Genomic DNA, 17175 nt, shown 5'->3' with positions numbered 1-17175 from the left:
GCATGCACTTGCTATGCACTGTGCATCTCTGCTAAACTGCGGAAGGAAAATTCCCATCTCCAGCCTTTAGGAGGAAGTAAATGAGGTCAGGAAAGAATCTGGTCAGTAAAAGGGGATGAATAAATGATTGTTATTGTGTTCCAGATACACCCTAAATCAAAGCAGCTTCACTAACAAACATGCAGCAAGTGTTAACCAAATTAGAGGTTTTATGACTTGTTTCAATTTTTCCTTTTCTGAACTGAACAGGCTCCAAGAAACCTGTCCCTGAGTGTATAGTGAGTGTGGAATCAATGAATATATTTCCAGTGGGTTGGTGTGAGACGAATGGATATCAGCTCAGGCCTCCTCGCAAAGCAATAGGTACCGGTTCTCTTCTGTTTGCAGTGGTGGGGTAGAGCTGGTGAGACCTGCCAGAGCAAATTGCTGCAGAATTATTGCTGGCATGGCTGAGTTTGGAAACATTCATCATGCACAGAGAATCTGTGTGTTGCACAACTGTTCCCCTGGCTGTTGGGGCCAGTTGGAAGCCCTACAACTTCAAACCCCACGGTGTTGGCTTGAGGCCCCTGCACACTGTGGGGACAATCCATTGGCCTAACAAACAAATCCTACCTGTGTATGAACACCCCCCCTGCTCTGCATTTACTTCTGTCTGAGCTGTTCTTGCCATGAGTCTGACCCTGATACTGATTTTACGTGTGCACTTGTGCAAAGTCAAATTAATGCCACAACGAAGCAATGTGGATTGTGTGCACATTTGGGTCAAAATAAAGGAAACTGATTTTCTCAATGGGCCAGGTGGTGATGATCCCTAATGACAAAGTGCTGAAGAGTAAACCCTACCTTTTGAACTACACTAGTAGGTAGAATAACTGTCTTCTCTCAACTGGTTAGTGAGGCATGTTTATTAAAGTTTAATGGGGGTTGGAGAAACTGAAGAATTTCTTCAGTGTTCACTAGGTAAGATAAGAAAATTTTTAGATTGAAATGAGCTGTTATTTTCTGCAAGTCAAAGCAAGAGAAATTAATCTGCTTGCACTGCCAAGGACACATGAGGAAGAAGAGGGGGGATCCTAGTTAGATAAAAGATTATTTGAAAAAAAAATCCAGAAGTTTGTCAGGGCCAAAGCATGAAATTGCTGAAAAGGCATAATGTTGCATTACCTTGTTTTATTTTACTACCTGGTTGTGAAAGCCAGAATTAGCAAGTGGACCCATCACCTAAATGACTGATTTGTTTGCAACAGTGTTTTCCTGCATAGCAATTGGCTGAAGTCATTGGTGTTTCTAACCAGCTGATTTCATTCCATTTCAAAGTTAAAGTGCTGAAGTTACTGTGCCAGTAAAGTGACACGTTGTGCCAAAGAACATAACCTTTGGGTGCTGAAAAAGAAAGCATGTCATTCCTTTTCTGGATGGTAGTTCAGGTGGTTATGGGGCTCTGATGCAAATAAAGAGGCACAGAAGGTAAAATTTCGTAGAAAACTGGGCATGTGCATGCTTCATTTAAAGAATTTTTAATGGAAGTTGAAGTAAACCTGATTCTCCAAATTACTTGGATCAGTCTACCTCTCATGCAATTGGGTCAGTTGTCTGACAGTGATGGGAACATAGATTCTTTTTGCTGTATAACTTAAAGAAATGAGTCCACTATATATATATTGTTCTAGATGCTTCTAGATTTGTTTGTCTCTCATATTTTGCTCTTTTTTTTTTTTTCAGTAAACAAGCAGAAAAAAATTGCAGTAGTTCAACCAGAGAAACAGTAAGTAACAGGTTATTTGCTGTTGTTTTTGTTGAGTTTTTTCTCTTTATTTTTCAACTGGAAAATATGCTGTGTTAGGGAAGATGCAGATTTGCAAAAGTGCTGTACTGAGGGTTGAGAGATTCCACAGTCCATTTGTGTTAATGCTGGTACATTCTGCTGATGTTCAAAAAGACCTTTTGCACTACAGTAAGAGGAGATAGAAAGCCTGGAATTTGATTTTTTGTAATTGTTCCTTCCCAGATTAAATTTGGCCCAAAGCAGGCAGAAAGAAGAGTTCTGCTAATGTCTACAATGAGTCTAGAAACTGTGTCATGCACTTGGAGCTCAGTCTCGTGAGCCTGCTCAGAAATGCTCCATGGAATGCTCACAGTTGCCTTTATTGACTCTTTACAGCTTTACAAACACCAGAGCTGTCAGTAGTCCTGCCAGTGTTTGCATTGCTCCTAAAATACTGAGCAGACTGTTCCCCCGTTTTTTGCAGTTGGGATCAGTACCAGAGTACTGGAGTCATTTTAGTTGTATTTTGTTTCAAATCCAGCTTTTTCAGAATGCATAAGGTGAGGGTACACTGCCCTGTGCTGGGACATGTGAAGTTAGGAGGAGTCAGGGGATGCAAACTCCTGTGGGTAGCTTTGGGAGGTGTCTGTCACCGTGGTGGCCCATGGACTTCAAGCAAGGAAGGATTGCTGCTGGCTGTAGCAGGACAGAAGTCCTTTCCAAGTGGAATTTGGTAGTTTCTGTATGTTATTGTGAAACAGGGGAGGTATAAAAAGCAGGTTAATAAGGCTGGAGCTGAGGAAAAAAAGTGTTATGGTGTTTTAGTAACAGAGAGGTGACTGTCATGACTATGTGTCTGTTTTCCCAACCTCCTTCTTTCAATTTCAGAATTCTATCTTCAAGAACAGTTCATGATGGACTAAAGAACCAGGAACTGAACTCTTCTGACTCAGGTATTGATCACAGAGGTCAGGCTAACAAAGGCAATATCCTGTAAGAGTTCACCTGCTCAGTCCTGTTAGGAGAGGGAAGGGGAGGAAAGGTTTGGAGATTTTCATCCCTTGATGATTTGTTGAACTTCAAAAATGAATGAAACAAACAAAAACCTGCAGTTTTCAGATTCTTACACCAGAACATTGCCCCTCCAGCAGAGGATATGTGAAGCTGAATGTGCACTGTGACCATGCAGGTGACCTTCTGTTGTCACCTCTTCAGTTTGATAATGTGGGAGAAGCAGGTGTGCTGTATCTGTGCTCAGAGTTGTTGGATTCTGGCTTTGGGAAGCAGATCTCTCTGGTTTTATTGTTAACTTCATCATGGTGATAAACAAAACCAATTCAAACAGCAAACTGCTTTGTGTGCCAGATGGCAAAATCTAATCATTTTCTCAACTGTTGCAAGAAGGAATGTGATGAATAAGTACATCTGCTGGTGAAAGTCACACAGATCCATCCATTTGGCGAGACAGTGCCTCCTCCTCTGCTGTTTTCTGTACAGTGAAGTGCACATCTGAAGCTTCACTGAAAGCAAGATAAAAATGATGTGTCCTTGTTTATCATTTTAATTGGCTTTTAATAGAGTCATAATGTAAATTTGACTTCATTTATCTATCTGCCAGTTTTCAACTGCTGAATTTAAAGTCTTTAAGTGGTAGTGTTGCTCAGCCAAGAAAAACTAGAACACTGCTGGGTAAAACAATATTGGTTTTGTACATAAGTGTATTGCAATATATATTAATACTTGAATTTTGAGCAATGCTGAACCATTAAATAGATTCAGAGAGCTTGATGTCACTTCATCAGAGGTCATTTTATCAGTTGCTGAATCTTTTGTTTGCTAATCAAAGGAAAAGGATTTAAAAATGCAAAACAATGTGATGCTGCAGTTTAGGATGAACAGTGGAGAATAACTGCCAGTTTCTCTGGTGGCAGAAGTTTGGGGGAGAGAAAATTTACTGGAAAATTTATCTGTAATTGCTTTGTAGGAACTGCTTCTGCTACCAAAAGTTGGGATTGTCTTTGTCTTTGCTGTTCTCACTGGTGTGGTACCATGAAGCAGCAGACTAGCCAGGAGGGAATGTTTCCTTTCTGATACATGACCATCTTTATTTACTGCAGCTTGACAATTTGCAAGCATGGGTGTGAAGTATGAAAAATGTTTTGACAATGTGGAATAACTAATGGTGCCATTGCAAACGTGACAGAAACTACCTCAAATCCCTGTCATTCAGGACGTTTTCCCCTCCTTTTTTTACAGCAGATAAACTGTTACCTACTGCGAGATTCTTTCCTGGGGCATTTGCAGCGTGTGATTTCAATGTTTGTTTTCTCATCTCTCACTTCTCAGTGGTAATTAATGGCAAGTACTGCTGCCCAAAGATCTACTTCAACCACCGCTGCTTCTCGGGGCCTTACCTGAACAAAGGCAGGATTGCAGAGCTGCCCCAGTCTGTGGGACCTGGCAACTGTGTGCTGGTGCTGAAGGAGGTGAGCTGATGGATACACTGCAAACAGCAGAGTAGCTTCAACACCAGAGTGTCTGTCTAATTACAGATGGGTAATTCAGAAATTTAAGCTGATAAGTGAGGAGTGTCTTTTTGCATATAATAAAGTATAAATCATGAATGGTTTTATGAATGGCTGATAACAGTAAAAGCCTCTCATTTATCTAAGTAACATTCAGCCTTCTACTGCTGAATTTTATTTTCTGTTAAAACAGTATAACCTGTAATTACCACAATCAAAGGAGTTAGTATCTTTTTATAGCTGTAATAAATGTTTCCATTTTAATTAACAGAAATTAGCTGGAGATAATCCCAAATTTCCTTTACGGTTTGCACTGTTGATGGTAAAACAGAGGAAATACAGATTTTCTTAGTCAAAATGGCAAACTACATTCAGTAACTGGGAAATGAAAAGAGTTATCTGTGCTTTATAAGTTGGATACAATTTGCGTAGATCAGGTGAAATTACAGTTTGGCTTCTTAATGTAACTGAGGGAGGAGGAGGCCAGTCTTTAATGCCAGAGAGCTTCTTCTCCAGAAGGTGTTTCACAGCAAATTTACAGGTGCTTTAATGTAATAATTATTTTCTGAAATTTCAAAAAAGTTCATGAGGTGGTTATTATCTGACCTGAGAGGCTGGAAATTTCCCAAGACATAACTAACTGGATATGCACACTTGAGCTGTCATGAAATGATTACTTTATATATAAGAATTGGCTCAACATACCGGGAATTTTCCTTCCCGACCAAGTATCTTAACAGGGAGAGAGCTTAAGAGAGACTTTCTGGCAGACCTGCTGTAAAGCAAGAGTGTGGTTGTCAAGAATCAAGCAGACTATTGAAAAAGGTCCAATTTTGCATGCAGAAAAGTACCCTATCCTTTCTGCCTATTTCAGTATTTTATTGAAAGAACTGCAAAAGAGCAAATGTGAAGTTCTGTGGCAGCTTCATTTAATCTTGAAGGTTTACTCTGCTTCATTGCCTGAAAGCAGAAAGTGTGCACAAATCCTGCTGATGTGCAGGTGCTGAGTGGTGCTGAAAGTTCAGCCAGTATGCTCAGTTGTATGCATTTCAGTTGTGAGTCTTGCTCACTGTAGGAATCCTAGAAAGAGTTTGGTGCTTGCATTATATTTAATACTTTTCTTTGATTTCTGGGCTGCTGCATTAGTAGCAATAAAACTGCAAATTTGTAATGTCAAGGTTGTTATGCACCCAGTTGGAAATGATTTGGAATAAGCACATAGTGAGCATAAAAAGTACAATTACAGTGCACATTTTGTACTATCCCCCACTAACTTCTGGTTATTCACAACTTCCAAGTTACTTTACAGTACTCAAGAAATTATCATTTTATTAAAATGGAGACCTTATCATGGTTCATGGAAGCAAAACAGATGAGAGTTTAGGATTCTGCACTATGGTTTTGTTGTAAGCAGTAGGTTAGCAGGCAGCAAAATCCTGCAGTGTTTTTTGGCACAACTTCACATGACACACAATCTTTAAGATAATCGCTCAGATTTAGCCAAGGTTATGCAAGTTTGGGAGTTCTCAGCCCCAGGCATTAATTTAGTGATGTGTAATTCAAGGGCAATGACTTGGAAATTGCTGGATACACTCGTGACTGTGCAGACCAATTCTGAGGGCTGGGAAGGCCCAAAGTGTCGGCTGCTCTCAGTGCTCGTTTTGGCACTGTCAGGAGGTGTCTGTAATCCTGCTGTGAATGAGTGCTTTGATGCTAGATAATTTGGATGAATAGGAGCAATTTCCTATTTTGCCCTGGCACTTTAAAACAGATTTATTGTACAAATAACTTACACATGTTTTCTGCTCTTTCCTCCCATGCTGTAGGTTCTCACTTTATTGATCAATGCCGCCTACAAACCCAGCCGTGTCCTGAGAGAGCTGCAGCTGGATGAAGAGGCTGCCTGGCATGGCCATGGAGAGACCCTAAAAGCCAAGTAAATTCTTATCCTGTTCCCTGGCTCCTCAGTCCCAGTAGCTGTTCGCTGCAGGCTGTGCTCTAGCTTAGGTTTCAGGGAAGGAAAAACAGCTTAGAGCATATCAAGATGCCAGCAGCCATTAGGTGTTGCATTCTTTATAAATTTCTCTGAGTTCTGGTGGAGTGCATGTGATTTTAATGCTCCATAATATGGCAGTGTACTCTGCTACATGTGAGTACATGTGAGCAGCTAGAGACTGGTGTGGCACTGGTACAGCATTGTACTGACAGACCTGAGGGTGAAGTTTAAGATTATTTAATTCACCTGAAGATAATTGTCAGTGTTTTAAAGCAAAAACATGTACTGCTTGGGAAGCTTCTCAGGCATTTCCATTCAAATTTCTTAGTGGAAAAAGATTCTTCAGAAATAAAGTTAGAAGCTTTGTAATGGTCTGACATGGATGTCTTTCTACAGCAGTCTACCCTAAAGCACTCCCAGTTTTCCTGCTGAGCTTTTTGGGTTGAAGCTTCTTTGCAAGATTACTTTTACAGCTAGGAAAAGAGCAGTGAACGTATTTGCATATATTTGATAAGTCCAGATACTCCTTTATAGTCTAGGGATGGTTTTGTAATTAGGTCACTGTGTTTGCATATTAGAGATTAGATTTTCCCAATGTGCCACTGCACACTTTCCTGCATAATTTTGAACATGTCAGTTATTCTTTTGTTGGATCAGTTTCATGTATAAAAAGACATCTTTCCATATATTGGAGGACTGCTCTGAACTGGGCAATAGGAAGATGACAAAGGTTAGTGTAAATAGAAGGTGTAGCTGAGAAATAAAGAAAAAAATATTTGTTTAGTCTCGCTGAAGTTGCTGTTTGCTTTCTTTTGCCATAGTAGTGACACTAGGGATATCTGGACTATGATGATACATTTGGTTTTTTCAAGGTATTACCTAGGTACTTGCAGGCCTGAAACATCTCTGGTAGATATCAGCACATGCCTGTAGCTGTGCTGGAAGGATAAAGCAGAAATGCTGAGCAGCTCTGGTAGATATTGCACAGTGCAGCTCTTTCAGTGTAATGGTAAGGTTGGTGAACAAAAAGGAATAATTTCTTCATTTGAATCAATCAGGAGCATTAAGTGGAGTCATGCAAGTGACTGTCCCAGGGAATTGTTCAGCAGCTGGACAAAAGCTCATTGGAAATGTGGCAGTAGTCCCCTTGTCTCCATAGGATGAGCACAGAAAGGCTCACCAAAAGCTGTCTGCTGTTACCTGAATGGGCTCAGTGACTGCTCTCAGCCTTGGTTTGAGGAACCAGCTGTCCATGGCACAGTGGGCATTTCTGCAATCCCATAAAAGCAAAGAGAGAGAGAACCATCTGTGAACAAAGAAAACAAAATATCTGAACTCTTGGACAGTCTCCTCAGATGGTGTTTTGTAGTTGTTGATGGGGCAGTGTTGCTGTGTTTGGTACTGCAGCCACCTCTGTGATGGATTTTCTTTATTTGGGGATCTGACAGAAGAGACATGAGCTCCTGTTTCCTGGACTTGGCAGTCCATAAAGTTCATCATTGCTCATATTTTTTCTCAGTTTGATCTCAGTACTTTTGTACACCTTTCAATGAAGTCCTTTGATCCTGGTAATTAGAAGATTCCTAATTATGCCTGTATTTATACTGCTAGGTACAAAGGCAAGAGCTACCGTGCCACCGTGGAGGTTGTGAGGACGGCAGATCGGGTGGCAGATTTCTGCAGGAAAACCTGCATCAAGCTGGAATGTTGTCCAAACCTCTTTGGCCCTCAGATGGTGCTGGATAAGTGTTCAGAGAACTGCTCTGTCCTGACAAAGACAAAATACAGTGAGTAGATCCCTGATCCACACCAAGATGGAGTTTGGAGTGTTATATTTTAGTTTCTTCTGGCTTTGATGCCAGAAGGAGCAGCTCAAGCACTGCATAGAGAGGCCTACAAAATATTCATGTTCCAGTGTGTAGGAGAGAAAAAATTAACTTTTAATTAAGTGGTAGAACCATGGCTTAACTTCTGTTGTGTGCTTAAAAACTTTATCTTTTTAAAACAATTTTGGGGACAAGAACGTGGCATTATAATTGCTTTTACCAATTTGTGGTGGGGAAAAAAATGCAACACTTTCAAGCTCTTTTCTTAGTTTTTAGGGTTTTTGTAGACTAGCTTTAACCATTTGACACTGTGAGAACAAGCAGTGCATTGAGGCAATGTTTAAAAACTACAAATCATCATAAAAAGCACCATTAAATTGGACTGAATCTTTGATAATTTTTGTATAAAATAGGATCATTTGGAGACTTCCCAGAGATGGAGGAAGTAAGTCTTTACAGGGCAAACAAAATTGATCAGTAACTCTCGTTCCTTAAACCAAATTGAAGTGGAAAATACAGACATAGCGATTTTGAAGATTTGCAGAACTGGGATTCCTATTGGGAAGTGTCCTTCTATTGATTTTCCAGTCCTGATGAGGGCCAAGCATAGCTAGTGACACTGAAGGTGCAATTCAGCAGTGTGCTCCTTCCTTCTGTCCTGGCAGCACACTATTATGGCAAGCGGAAAAACAAGCGGATAGGTCGGCCCCCGGGTGGACACAGCAACCTGGAAGTAGCCATGAAGAAACCAAACAAAAGACGGAAGAGACGAAAACATTTCTTTGTTCATAAGAAAAAACGTTCTTCTACGTCTGTGGATAACACTCCAGCTGGATCTCCCCAGGTAGGACAGTGCTCGTGGGTCTGGGATGTGATCTTGGACTGCTTCATTTGAAACAGCAAACCTGGTAACTTCAGGGTTACAGCTGCTTTTTTTCTTTTCTCCTAACTCTTCAGGGCAGTGGGGCAGAAGAGGAGGATGACCAGGATGAGGTGGATGAAGAGTCTCTGACTGAGGACAGCACCTCAGAGCACCAAGATGAGCTGCTTGAAGAATCAGAGGTGTCAGAGAAAAAATCCCTATCATCATCTCCCACCCAGAGTGAACTGTCTCATTCCCTGGCTCAGGACCGAGACAAGCGGAAGAGGAAGCTCAGGACCTTCTCCTTTTCTGATGATGAAAATAAACCTCCTTCGCCAAAGGTAACTTGGAATGTAGGTTTCTGCCCTGGCTTGATCCCTGCTGAGCAAGCACCAAAATCTTGGGGGTATTAACCACAAAATGTGTGTTCTCTGTTTCCCCGTGAAGGGTGTTGTGAAAACTTTACAGAATAATAAAAATCCCTGATGTTTGTTATGGTTGAGTCATAGGACTGTGATAAAGAGTAAGCATATGTGATATTTTGGGAATTCTTTTGGCTTGTCTAGGACATAAAGATGGAAGTTGCTGAAAAGCTGCAGCTGGACAGTAACCCTCTGGAATGGAGCGTGGCTGATGTGGTACGATTCCTCAAATCCACTGACTGTGCTCCCCTGGCAAGGATTTTCCTTGATCAGGTATCATTTTCTGGCTGTTGAATGTTGAATCTGTCACTTGGCTTCTTGTCCCCTAAGGAGTCAGAAAAAGAATTTTTTTTTAATAGGGTTCTGAAGAAACAAACACTTGGGCAACCTGCGGCAGTTGGAGAGAGGAGAGTTCAGGGAATGACCAGAATTTTTCAGGTTTCTCATTACTGGGGGGAGGATATTTTGGTCTGCAGAGCATCTGAATCTTAAAACTACAAATAATGCCTACAACAAAGCACCATGACAAGAGTCAACATTTTATTTGCATCTTGGTTAAACTTTGCCATAAAACCAGTGTCTTTTAAAACTGTACTATTAAAAATAATGGTTGGGGTGGTTTGTGGTGGTGGATGTTGCTGATAAACTTCTATTTCTACAGAAAGATGCAGTGGTTGGTTAGAATGACTTTCTGCATGAAATTCCCTTGATTTCTTTTGTTGGGTTGTATTTTTTACAGTAGAATCTCCTGAGAGTCTGTGCCTCAGTTGATTTGAGCTGGCATTTTAAAAAAGGAGTTAATTTGTTGTGTGTCAGAGAGAGATTTTTAAGCTGCCTCAGGGAACATGAAAGAAACATCTAATTCACAAATGGTCACAAATCTGAAATTACAGCAAGTCAAAGCTGAAGGAGCAGGGAGAATAACAACAAAGTCACTCTGGAATTTTTGTCTTCTGACAGGAAATCGATGGCCAGGCACTGCTGCTGCTGACCCTGCCCACTGTTCAGGAGTGCATGGACTTGAAGCTTGGACCAGCTATTAAACTCTGCCATCACATTGAGAGGGTCAAACTTGCCTTCTACCAGCAGTTTGCAAACTGAGGAGCAGCCAAGTTGAAGTGGACCTTTGAAGCACAACTACAAAACCATGCTCCTTCCTCTCTAGCAAGTAAAGCCAAATGAACTTAAACTGAGGCCCTGGTGACCTAAAAGTGTGTGTCAGCCTCAATTTTTTCTATTTCAACAGAAGGAAGACAACATCTGGAGCAAAATGCCAATGCAAACACAGGGGCTACTCTTCCAGCTGCCAGCTTGGGAACACAATAGTCTCTTGCTCTATGGTTCCCTTTTTTTAATGTATTTTTTAATGATGACAGAAAAGTCTCCTCTTGTGGGAAATGACATTTCAATAGTTCTGTTGGCACGGAACTTTAAAAGGAGAAATGGATCCTGTTTACGTTCGCATGTAGGCTGCCAGAAATAACCTTTCTGTTCCTGATGTTTCACAGAATCCCCTGCCCTCCCTGTGGATGAACACTTGCTTTACCACAGCACTGACTTTGGAATGTGTTCTTTGCACATTCGTGTGTTAATGTTGAGATTTTTAATGAATTTGTTCATTGTTAGGACAACAATGTGGCCACAGGGTTTTGAATGTACAGTATAGCAAGAGTGTGGTTCCTTTTGAAGTTTGTTTTTGTTTATTTTGGTTTGTTTCACTGTTGTTGGTTTTGCTTTTGTTTTTACTACCTCTGTAGCCTGAACAGTAGAAGTGATGAACTAAAAAGGGAGGGAACTGCTCTTTCTGGACACGTGGTCCGTGGCTGCACAGCAGTCTGGCTTCTGTGGGCATGTCCAGAGTGCAAACCAACGTCAGCTTCTGTTCCAAAGCTTTAGCTGAAACTTCTGTAGGCATAACCTGGATGTTTCCTTTTTTCAGATGCCAGAAAACTGAATTATTTTGCACTTCTCTTACAGGCAGGCTGTAGGACATAAGGAAGGAAAGAGAAAGTGCCTCTGCATTTTCTATATTTGGGTTGTCAGATTATTTTTTTCTTTATTGTATGAAGTTATTTCCTTTTTCTTCTAGCAGACAATTGGGCCATGTACATAGAGCCTGTCAGCAGACTTTTGCTTTGCTACCTGAACATCTATTTAGAGAATACACTAAGGAAACTGCAATCAATAGAGGACTGCAACATAGCTCTGCCAGTGTTTGCATTCTGGAAACTCTTATGAGCTTGACTTTGTATTTTTAACTATCTACAGATGCTCAGGATCAGACTTGATGAAAATTTGGTAGGTTGGCAAGGGATTTGTGTGCTTTTATTACAGAAAAGGAAAAGGACCAGTGGGACATCTTAATTCCATCAGTAGACTCACAGTAGGATGAACTGCTGATTTTAATTTTCCATGGTAATAAAACCCAATCAGCCACTTGCTGTAGGCCAGTGCTTTACACTTGGAGTAACAGGGCTTATGTTACTTTCCATTAAAGGTGTGGGGAAACTCACATCAGGCCCAAGATCTGCATCACATCAGTGTTGAGTTTCAGCTGGCTTGCATTCATTCACTCTGCCTGTTCTCAGTGTTTGCAGGAGCACAGGCAGGAGCTGGATGTGTGCAGCTCTGCTCCTTTATGTCCTGCTCAAATCCATCTCTGCAGGAAGCCCCTGGCCTACGAATGCATGTGAGTTAGGAAGGTGTTTGCTGCAGGAGTGGCTTTAGGAAGGATGCAGTTATTGGGTTCTGCTGAACAGGGATTACTCTGGTCAGATGGAATGATTGGAGTGTCCCTTAGGCCCAGTGTGACTGGCCATTCCAAAGCTGTGAGCTGCAGGATTCAGAAGGATGTGGTCTGTAGGCTGAGAGCTGAGTTGGCACAGCCTGTGACTTTACCTGCCACCCTGGTGTGGAGGGGGAGCTGCCTCCAGTGGAAACTGCTGGCTCTAAGCAGAGCTCAGTAACTGGGCATGGTTGCTTTTGCCCCTTAGAGTAACTGCCTAGTCAAGGCAGAACTATTCACACAATTATTAAATCAGATTTTTTTTCGTTCCAGAATCAAAATGTCAGATTATTTATTAGCTGAATATTCCTGAGGGAGAGCAGTGTGTAGCTAGGACAATTTTTCTCCCACATTGTAAGCAGAGTGTGAAGACACAACTAAATTGAAATCAAAGTGTCCCTTTTTCCTCCTTACACCAGATATGTGGCAAATAAATGGATGTTTTGGCTCTTCATATTGTGCTTAGATCATTTGCCTGTACTCCAATCCCTTAGGACAAACTCATTCATAAGCCATTAGGCTTGAAAAAATTTCTAAAGAAACACTGCTGCTTTGCTGTCAGCATCTTGTCCTGAGAAATTTGGCCAGCAGAGAACTTCTGGGCTGGAAGATGATGCTTTTGGGTCAGGGCTGTAGAATTCCCAGGGTTCTGTTGTCCTGTGCCTGGCAGGATTGCCCTGCATAGCCAGGAGATGTTGCTTCCACCTTTCCCCATAGAGAGATAGATGTCTTTTTAAGTAGTTGTCAGGAGAGAACAGAGCTGAACATGTCATTTAGTGGACCTGTTAACATGGTGCCTGGGGTTTTAAATACAAATGTCATACTCCTTTTCTCAGTAAATAAAGCAGTCAGCAGTTTCAGCCCTTAGTGGGATACTCACTGGTCACCTTTGGCATGTTTTATAGGCTGGATTTTTCTGCCTTGTTTTGGGAGGCACTGACAGTCTGGTCCCAATGGGATCTATTTTTGTTGAGATTTTCAAAAGGGATGTTTTCATTATTTGTGAAATGTTTTTATGCTGCACACGGGTACTGTACACTCTGTTTCCTGGAAAAAAATGCACTCTGTTTTATTGCTGGATTTAAAAGGGATAACTGGGGCTTTATCTTGATGGATGGTGTTTCTACTTGACTCTGTTTCAAGTTCCTCTTTCTCTATGTGTGGCAGATGACACAACTGCACTTACTTGTTCATCTTACTCCAGTATGACTTTGAGCTCACGTGCTGCTTTAGTCACTCTGTTTCTTCAAAACTGGATTTTGTGTAGCTGGTGGCTGAATCTTGGATTTGGGTGACAGCAATGTTTCACCATCAGAAATCACTGGGACTGCAGTAATTTAGGGTTCAGGGGTTTGTGCTGTCCTCTAGCACATCATTCACCATACAGTACAACAAAGCTGGGGTCCAGGAAAAGGCACTGATGTCTTAGCAAATGTCTCCAGTACAAGAAAATGAACCTTGTGTACTGTTAATGGGCTGGTAACAGGAGTTTACCCTTGGCTTGACCCACTGAGGGTGTGTGTTCTTGCTTGTCATGTTTTCATATGCATTGTGCAGTCTTGGGTTTGCACGTTGTAGCTTTAGAAGCCTGGTGGTGCCACTTTGACCGGGCTAAGCTTAGCCTTGTTAGGCAGGAGCATTTTGTTGGGTCACTGTTGTGTGCTTTCTGCACCAACTCAAGGATTCTGTAACAGAGAAGTATTTGATCTCCAGAAATGCCATGGAGGTTTAATGTGGTAGAATTATTCCCAAAGCACAAGCAGCCTGCAGTCCATCCTAAACTGAAAGCAGTCCTTCCAGGAGAGCAGAGGTACAGCACTGATCTTGGTGAATGAAGACTACTTTTTTCCTATCTCTAAACATTTCTGAAAGTTCCTCTCTGAGGAATGAAATAAAAGGCAGATTAATTTCTGTATTGTATAGAACTCCAGGAGTGTTTGCAGTCTCTTCTGGGGTTAATGGAAACAGTACATACAGAGTTTGGGAGTGGTTTTAAAGATTGCATTCTCTGTCACAACTTTGAGCAGTATTTTGTTGTTGTTTTAGGATTTGCTAGTGTTTGTTCTTTATTCCAGTGATGCTTTAAGGAGGGAAGGAGTATTTAGCTGCTAGGTCCACAGAAGTGTAAATATATTTACAGGCAATTGGACTGAGCACTCCATTCTTCTATATGAAGTACAAGCCTTGGTACTTTGTTGGCAGAAAGCCCAGTGGCTTGTGAGATTTTTGAATGTAATGGAATAGGCTTCAAAACTATCGAGCTGGAGTTGGAGACTGGATACCTTTGGACCAAATCTGTTGTTACTAGATGAAGTAGTCTTACCAGAAACCCAAAAATATAATCCTGTACAAAGCTACTCCTTAACCAGTCCTGTCACAAAGTGTCAGCCTGGTTACTGCCTACTGCGAGCTCAGATTACCTAAAAGTAACTAAGCACAAAGACATAGGCTGGGTCAGGAGACTTCAGGTGTAGGATGTAGGCTCCCCTTCCAAGGATTGTGTGCTGACCCCTTGTTTCAGAGTGCTGCTGCCCTTCCCCAAACATGCATGTAGCCTTGTTTTCAAAGGCAGCCTTTTGGGTGAAGGATTGCAATGGGACTTGGGAACACCAGAGACAACAAGTGTTGTCTTTTATTGTTGTAAAACCAAAATAGCAATCTGTATGAAACACAACAAAAATGAGTTAAGGTTAGTGACACTTTGTCTCCGTGGTCATTTTGGTGGTATCTGTTCTGGAATGCACCAGACATGCAAGTGGACTTTTGATGAGAAGACAAAGTTGCTCAGTCCAGGTGCCCAGCCAGCAGTGTTTGGCTCAGCTTTAAGCCATGGAAGCCAGCAGATCTGTGCTGACAGAGCTCCAGGGCAGTGGGTCTGAGTGACTTAGCACAAACAGTGGCACCCCTGGCCTGGCACAGACCGGGGGAGCAGCCCTGGGGCTCGGGGACAGCACTGAGCTCTGGGCACAAAGGAATTCTCACCCACTCTGAAAGCTGTTGAGCACCAGTTTCCAAGAAACCTCATGGCAAAACAAACAAAAAAAATATCTGGAGGTGTCATGTTTCTCCTCTCTTTTTTAATTTTTTTTTTTTTTTTATTTCTGTTTAAAATAAATTTTAAATAATCTCTATAGACAATCAGAGGTCTTCTAGGAATCTCTACCTAAAAGGGTGCCAGCTCCACACCTGTGGGCCTCTTTCTTATACTAACTCATTGGAACTGATGCACTTTTCCTGTATTTTGCCTTTTTTAATTAGCTGCTTGTTCTTAAACAAAGATTTAAATGCATATTGTGTTGTGTCCCTTCTGCTTGTTTTATCTTTCTTTATCTTTTAAAAGAAAAAAAAATATATATGCAGTGAGACTGAAGTACTACATGGAAGAGAAACATGCACAAGAAAATATGCCTATTAAGTCCCACCATTGTTTGAGCAGGTGTAACAATTTAATCAGAGGATTTTTTTAAAAAATATTTTGGATGGATATTTTACTTGTTTTGTCTGTAAATAGTGTACAAAAGTTTGTGTTATATGACAGTTTTAAGTGGTTGTAAGAAAATTAAAAAAGATACTTAAACTGTTGCTGATGGCTTTGGTATTAATATCATAAATACTGCTGCTGACCATGAGCAATTTTCCATCTTGGAAAACTGTGGAAAGTTGTCTGGAACGTTCCATTGCTTGCATAAAAGGTAAATGCAAGCCACATAAATACCACTTGGAGAGGCTTCATGTTGAAGAGCTTGATTGGGTTCATTCATTTCCCTCAAATGGAGGAGTCCTCTTTATCAAAGCTTCTTCTAAGGTAACAGGTTTTGTTTCACAGGATGCTGAATCCAATTAATATACAGGAGCTGAGGACAGGACCTACAAATTGGAGTAATTTTCTTTTATTGCCTTCTTCAAACCTTGGAAGATGCTTGATACAATCCGCAGCAAACCTTGCAGATGCTGCAGCTCCTGGATGGTTTTGTAAAGGTTAGTGCTACCCCAGCAAGCTGAAATTTTAAAACAGGCTGGCTTTGCTTCCTCTGAATAGCATGAGATGTTTCAGAAAACATTGCCTTGCAAAGTTCTTGTTTCCTTACTTGGCATTCCAACAGATTGTACTCAGCACTTGTTTCTTGGCTGCACTTCAGTTACCTTGAGCTGATTTTACACTGGCTGCAGAAAATGCATAGGAGTGGGATGAAACTGATTTGCTTAACACTGTCTTTAGACCTCTATAAATAAGCAGGATTTAACATAAATCTTCTACTTGCCTTCACAGAGCACTGTCTGCTGGAGAGAAATCTGAAGGCCTGTGAATAGTACATAGCAGGAGGCAGTGATTTGTCTGCCACAGGTTTCAGAAGGGCTTATAGGAGTCATGATGAGATGAAACCCTTGAAGAGGCATTTTGGGGGAATGATCTGGTTTAAAGCATGGAATATGGAGTAACATGAGGCATAAGCCCTTGGAGTTATGTTTCCAGATTCATGTCTGAAACATAGGTTTTGTGTGTAAACAGCATTAGGTAAATCTTTAACCAGTATTGGGGTTAAGGTCAGGTACGTGTGTGGGATGTCTGATGTTCAGCAGCAGCTGTGAAAGCTAAAAAACCACCCTGAGCCACAAGCAAATGGGTCAAGTCCAGGTTGCAAATGCAGTGCTTGATGGCTGTTACCACTGTGTGCAAGGGGGAGAAAAAGTAACCTGCGTTGGTCCATGTCTTTTCTGTTAGGTAACTGTTTGCTTTCCTGAACTCTTGCTTTTGGCAGCTCTGAGCAGAAGAGTGTTGACCTGGGGCCAGAGGCACTGGACAGAGCATTTTGGCTGTGTGCTCTCTAGGTTAGAGAGCTGAGAGCATTTCTTTTTCTAGCTGCAACTTCCAGACATTTATGAAACAGCCTAAAAATCAGAAAAATCACTGTTGTGTGCCAATACTCTTTGGCATCACCTGCCAGGAAGGACAGTCACGTAGGTAGGTTTGCAATGTAGACACAACAAAT

The 17175-nt window shown here is 41.4% G+C and overlaps 1 protein-coding gene across 1 annotated transcript in view; it reads left to right on the top strand.

Annotated features, from left to right (window-relative positions):
• SFMBT1 (Scm like with four mbt domains 1) overlaps positions 1 to 15766 on the top strand; it is a 73332-nt gene extending 57566 nt beyond the window's left edge. Inside the window, exons 12-21 of the mRNA XM_071439900.1 lie at positions 250 to 363; positions 1726 to 1768; positions 2657 to 2721; positions 4115 to 4254; positions 6120 to 6229; positions 7901 to 8076; positions 8781 to 8959; positions 9073 to 9318; positions 9544 to 9672; positions 10360 to 15766. Of these exons, the coding sequence (XP_071296001.1) occupies positions 250 to 363; positions 1726 to 1768; positions 2657 to 2721; positions 4115 to 4254; positions 6120 to 6229; positions 7901 to 8076; positions 8781 to 8959; positions 9073 to 9318; positions 9544 to 9672; positions 10360 to 10500 (1343 nt within the window). The 3' untranslated portion in view covers positions 10501 to 15766. The remainder of the gene's footprint in view (positions 1 to 249; positions 364 to 1725; positions 1769 to 2656; positions 2722 to 4114; positions 4255 to 6119; positions 6230 to 7900; positions 8077 to 8780; positions 8960 to 9072; positions 9319 to 9543; positions 9673 to 10359) is intronic.
• The last annotated feature ends 1409 nt before the right edge of the window (positions 15767 to 17175 follow it).

The sequence above is a fragment of the Agelaius tricolor genome, unplaced genomic scaffold (assembly GCF_023055355.1).
Source record: "Agelaius tricolor isolate 1412-34295 unplaced genomic scaffold, bAgeTri1.0.p SCAF_14, whole genome shotgun sequence".
Classification (NCBI taxonomy): Eukaryota; Metazoa; Chordata; class Aves; order Passeriformes; family Icteridae; genus Agelaius; species Agelaius tricolor.
Note: the sequence above shows the minus strand (reverse complement) of the source record. Positions and strands in the feature narration are given on the sequence as shown.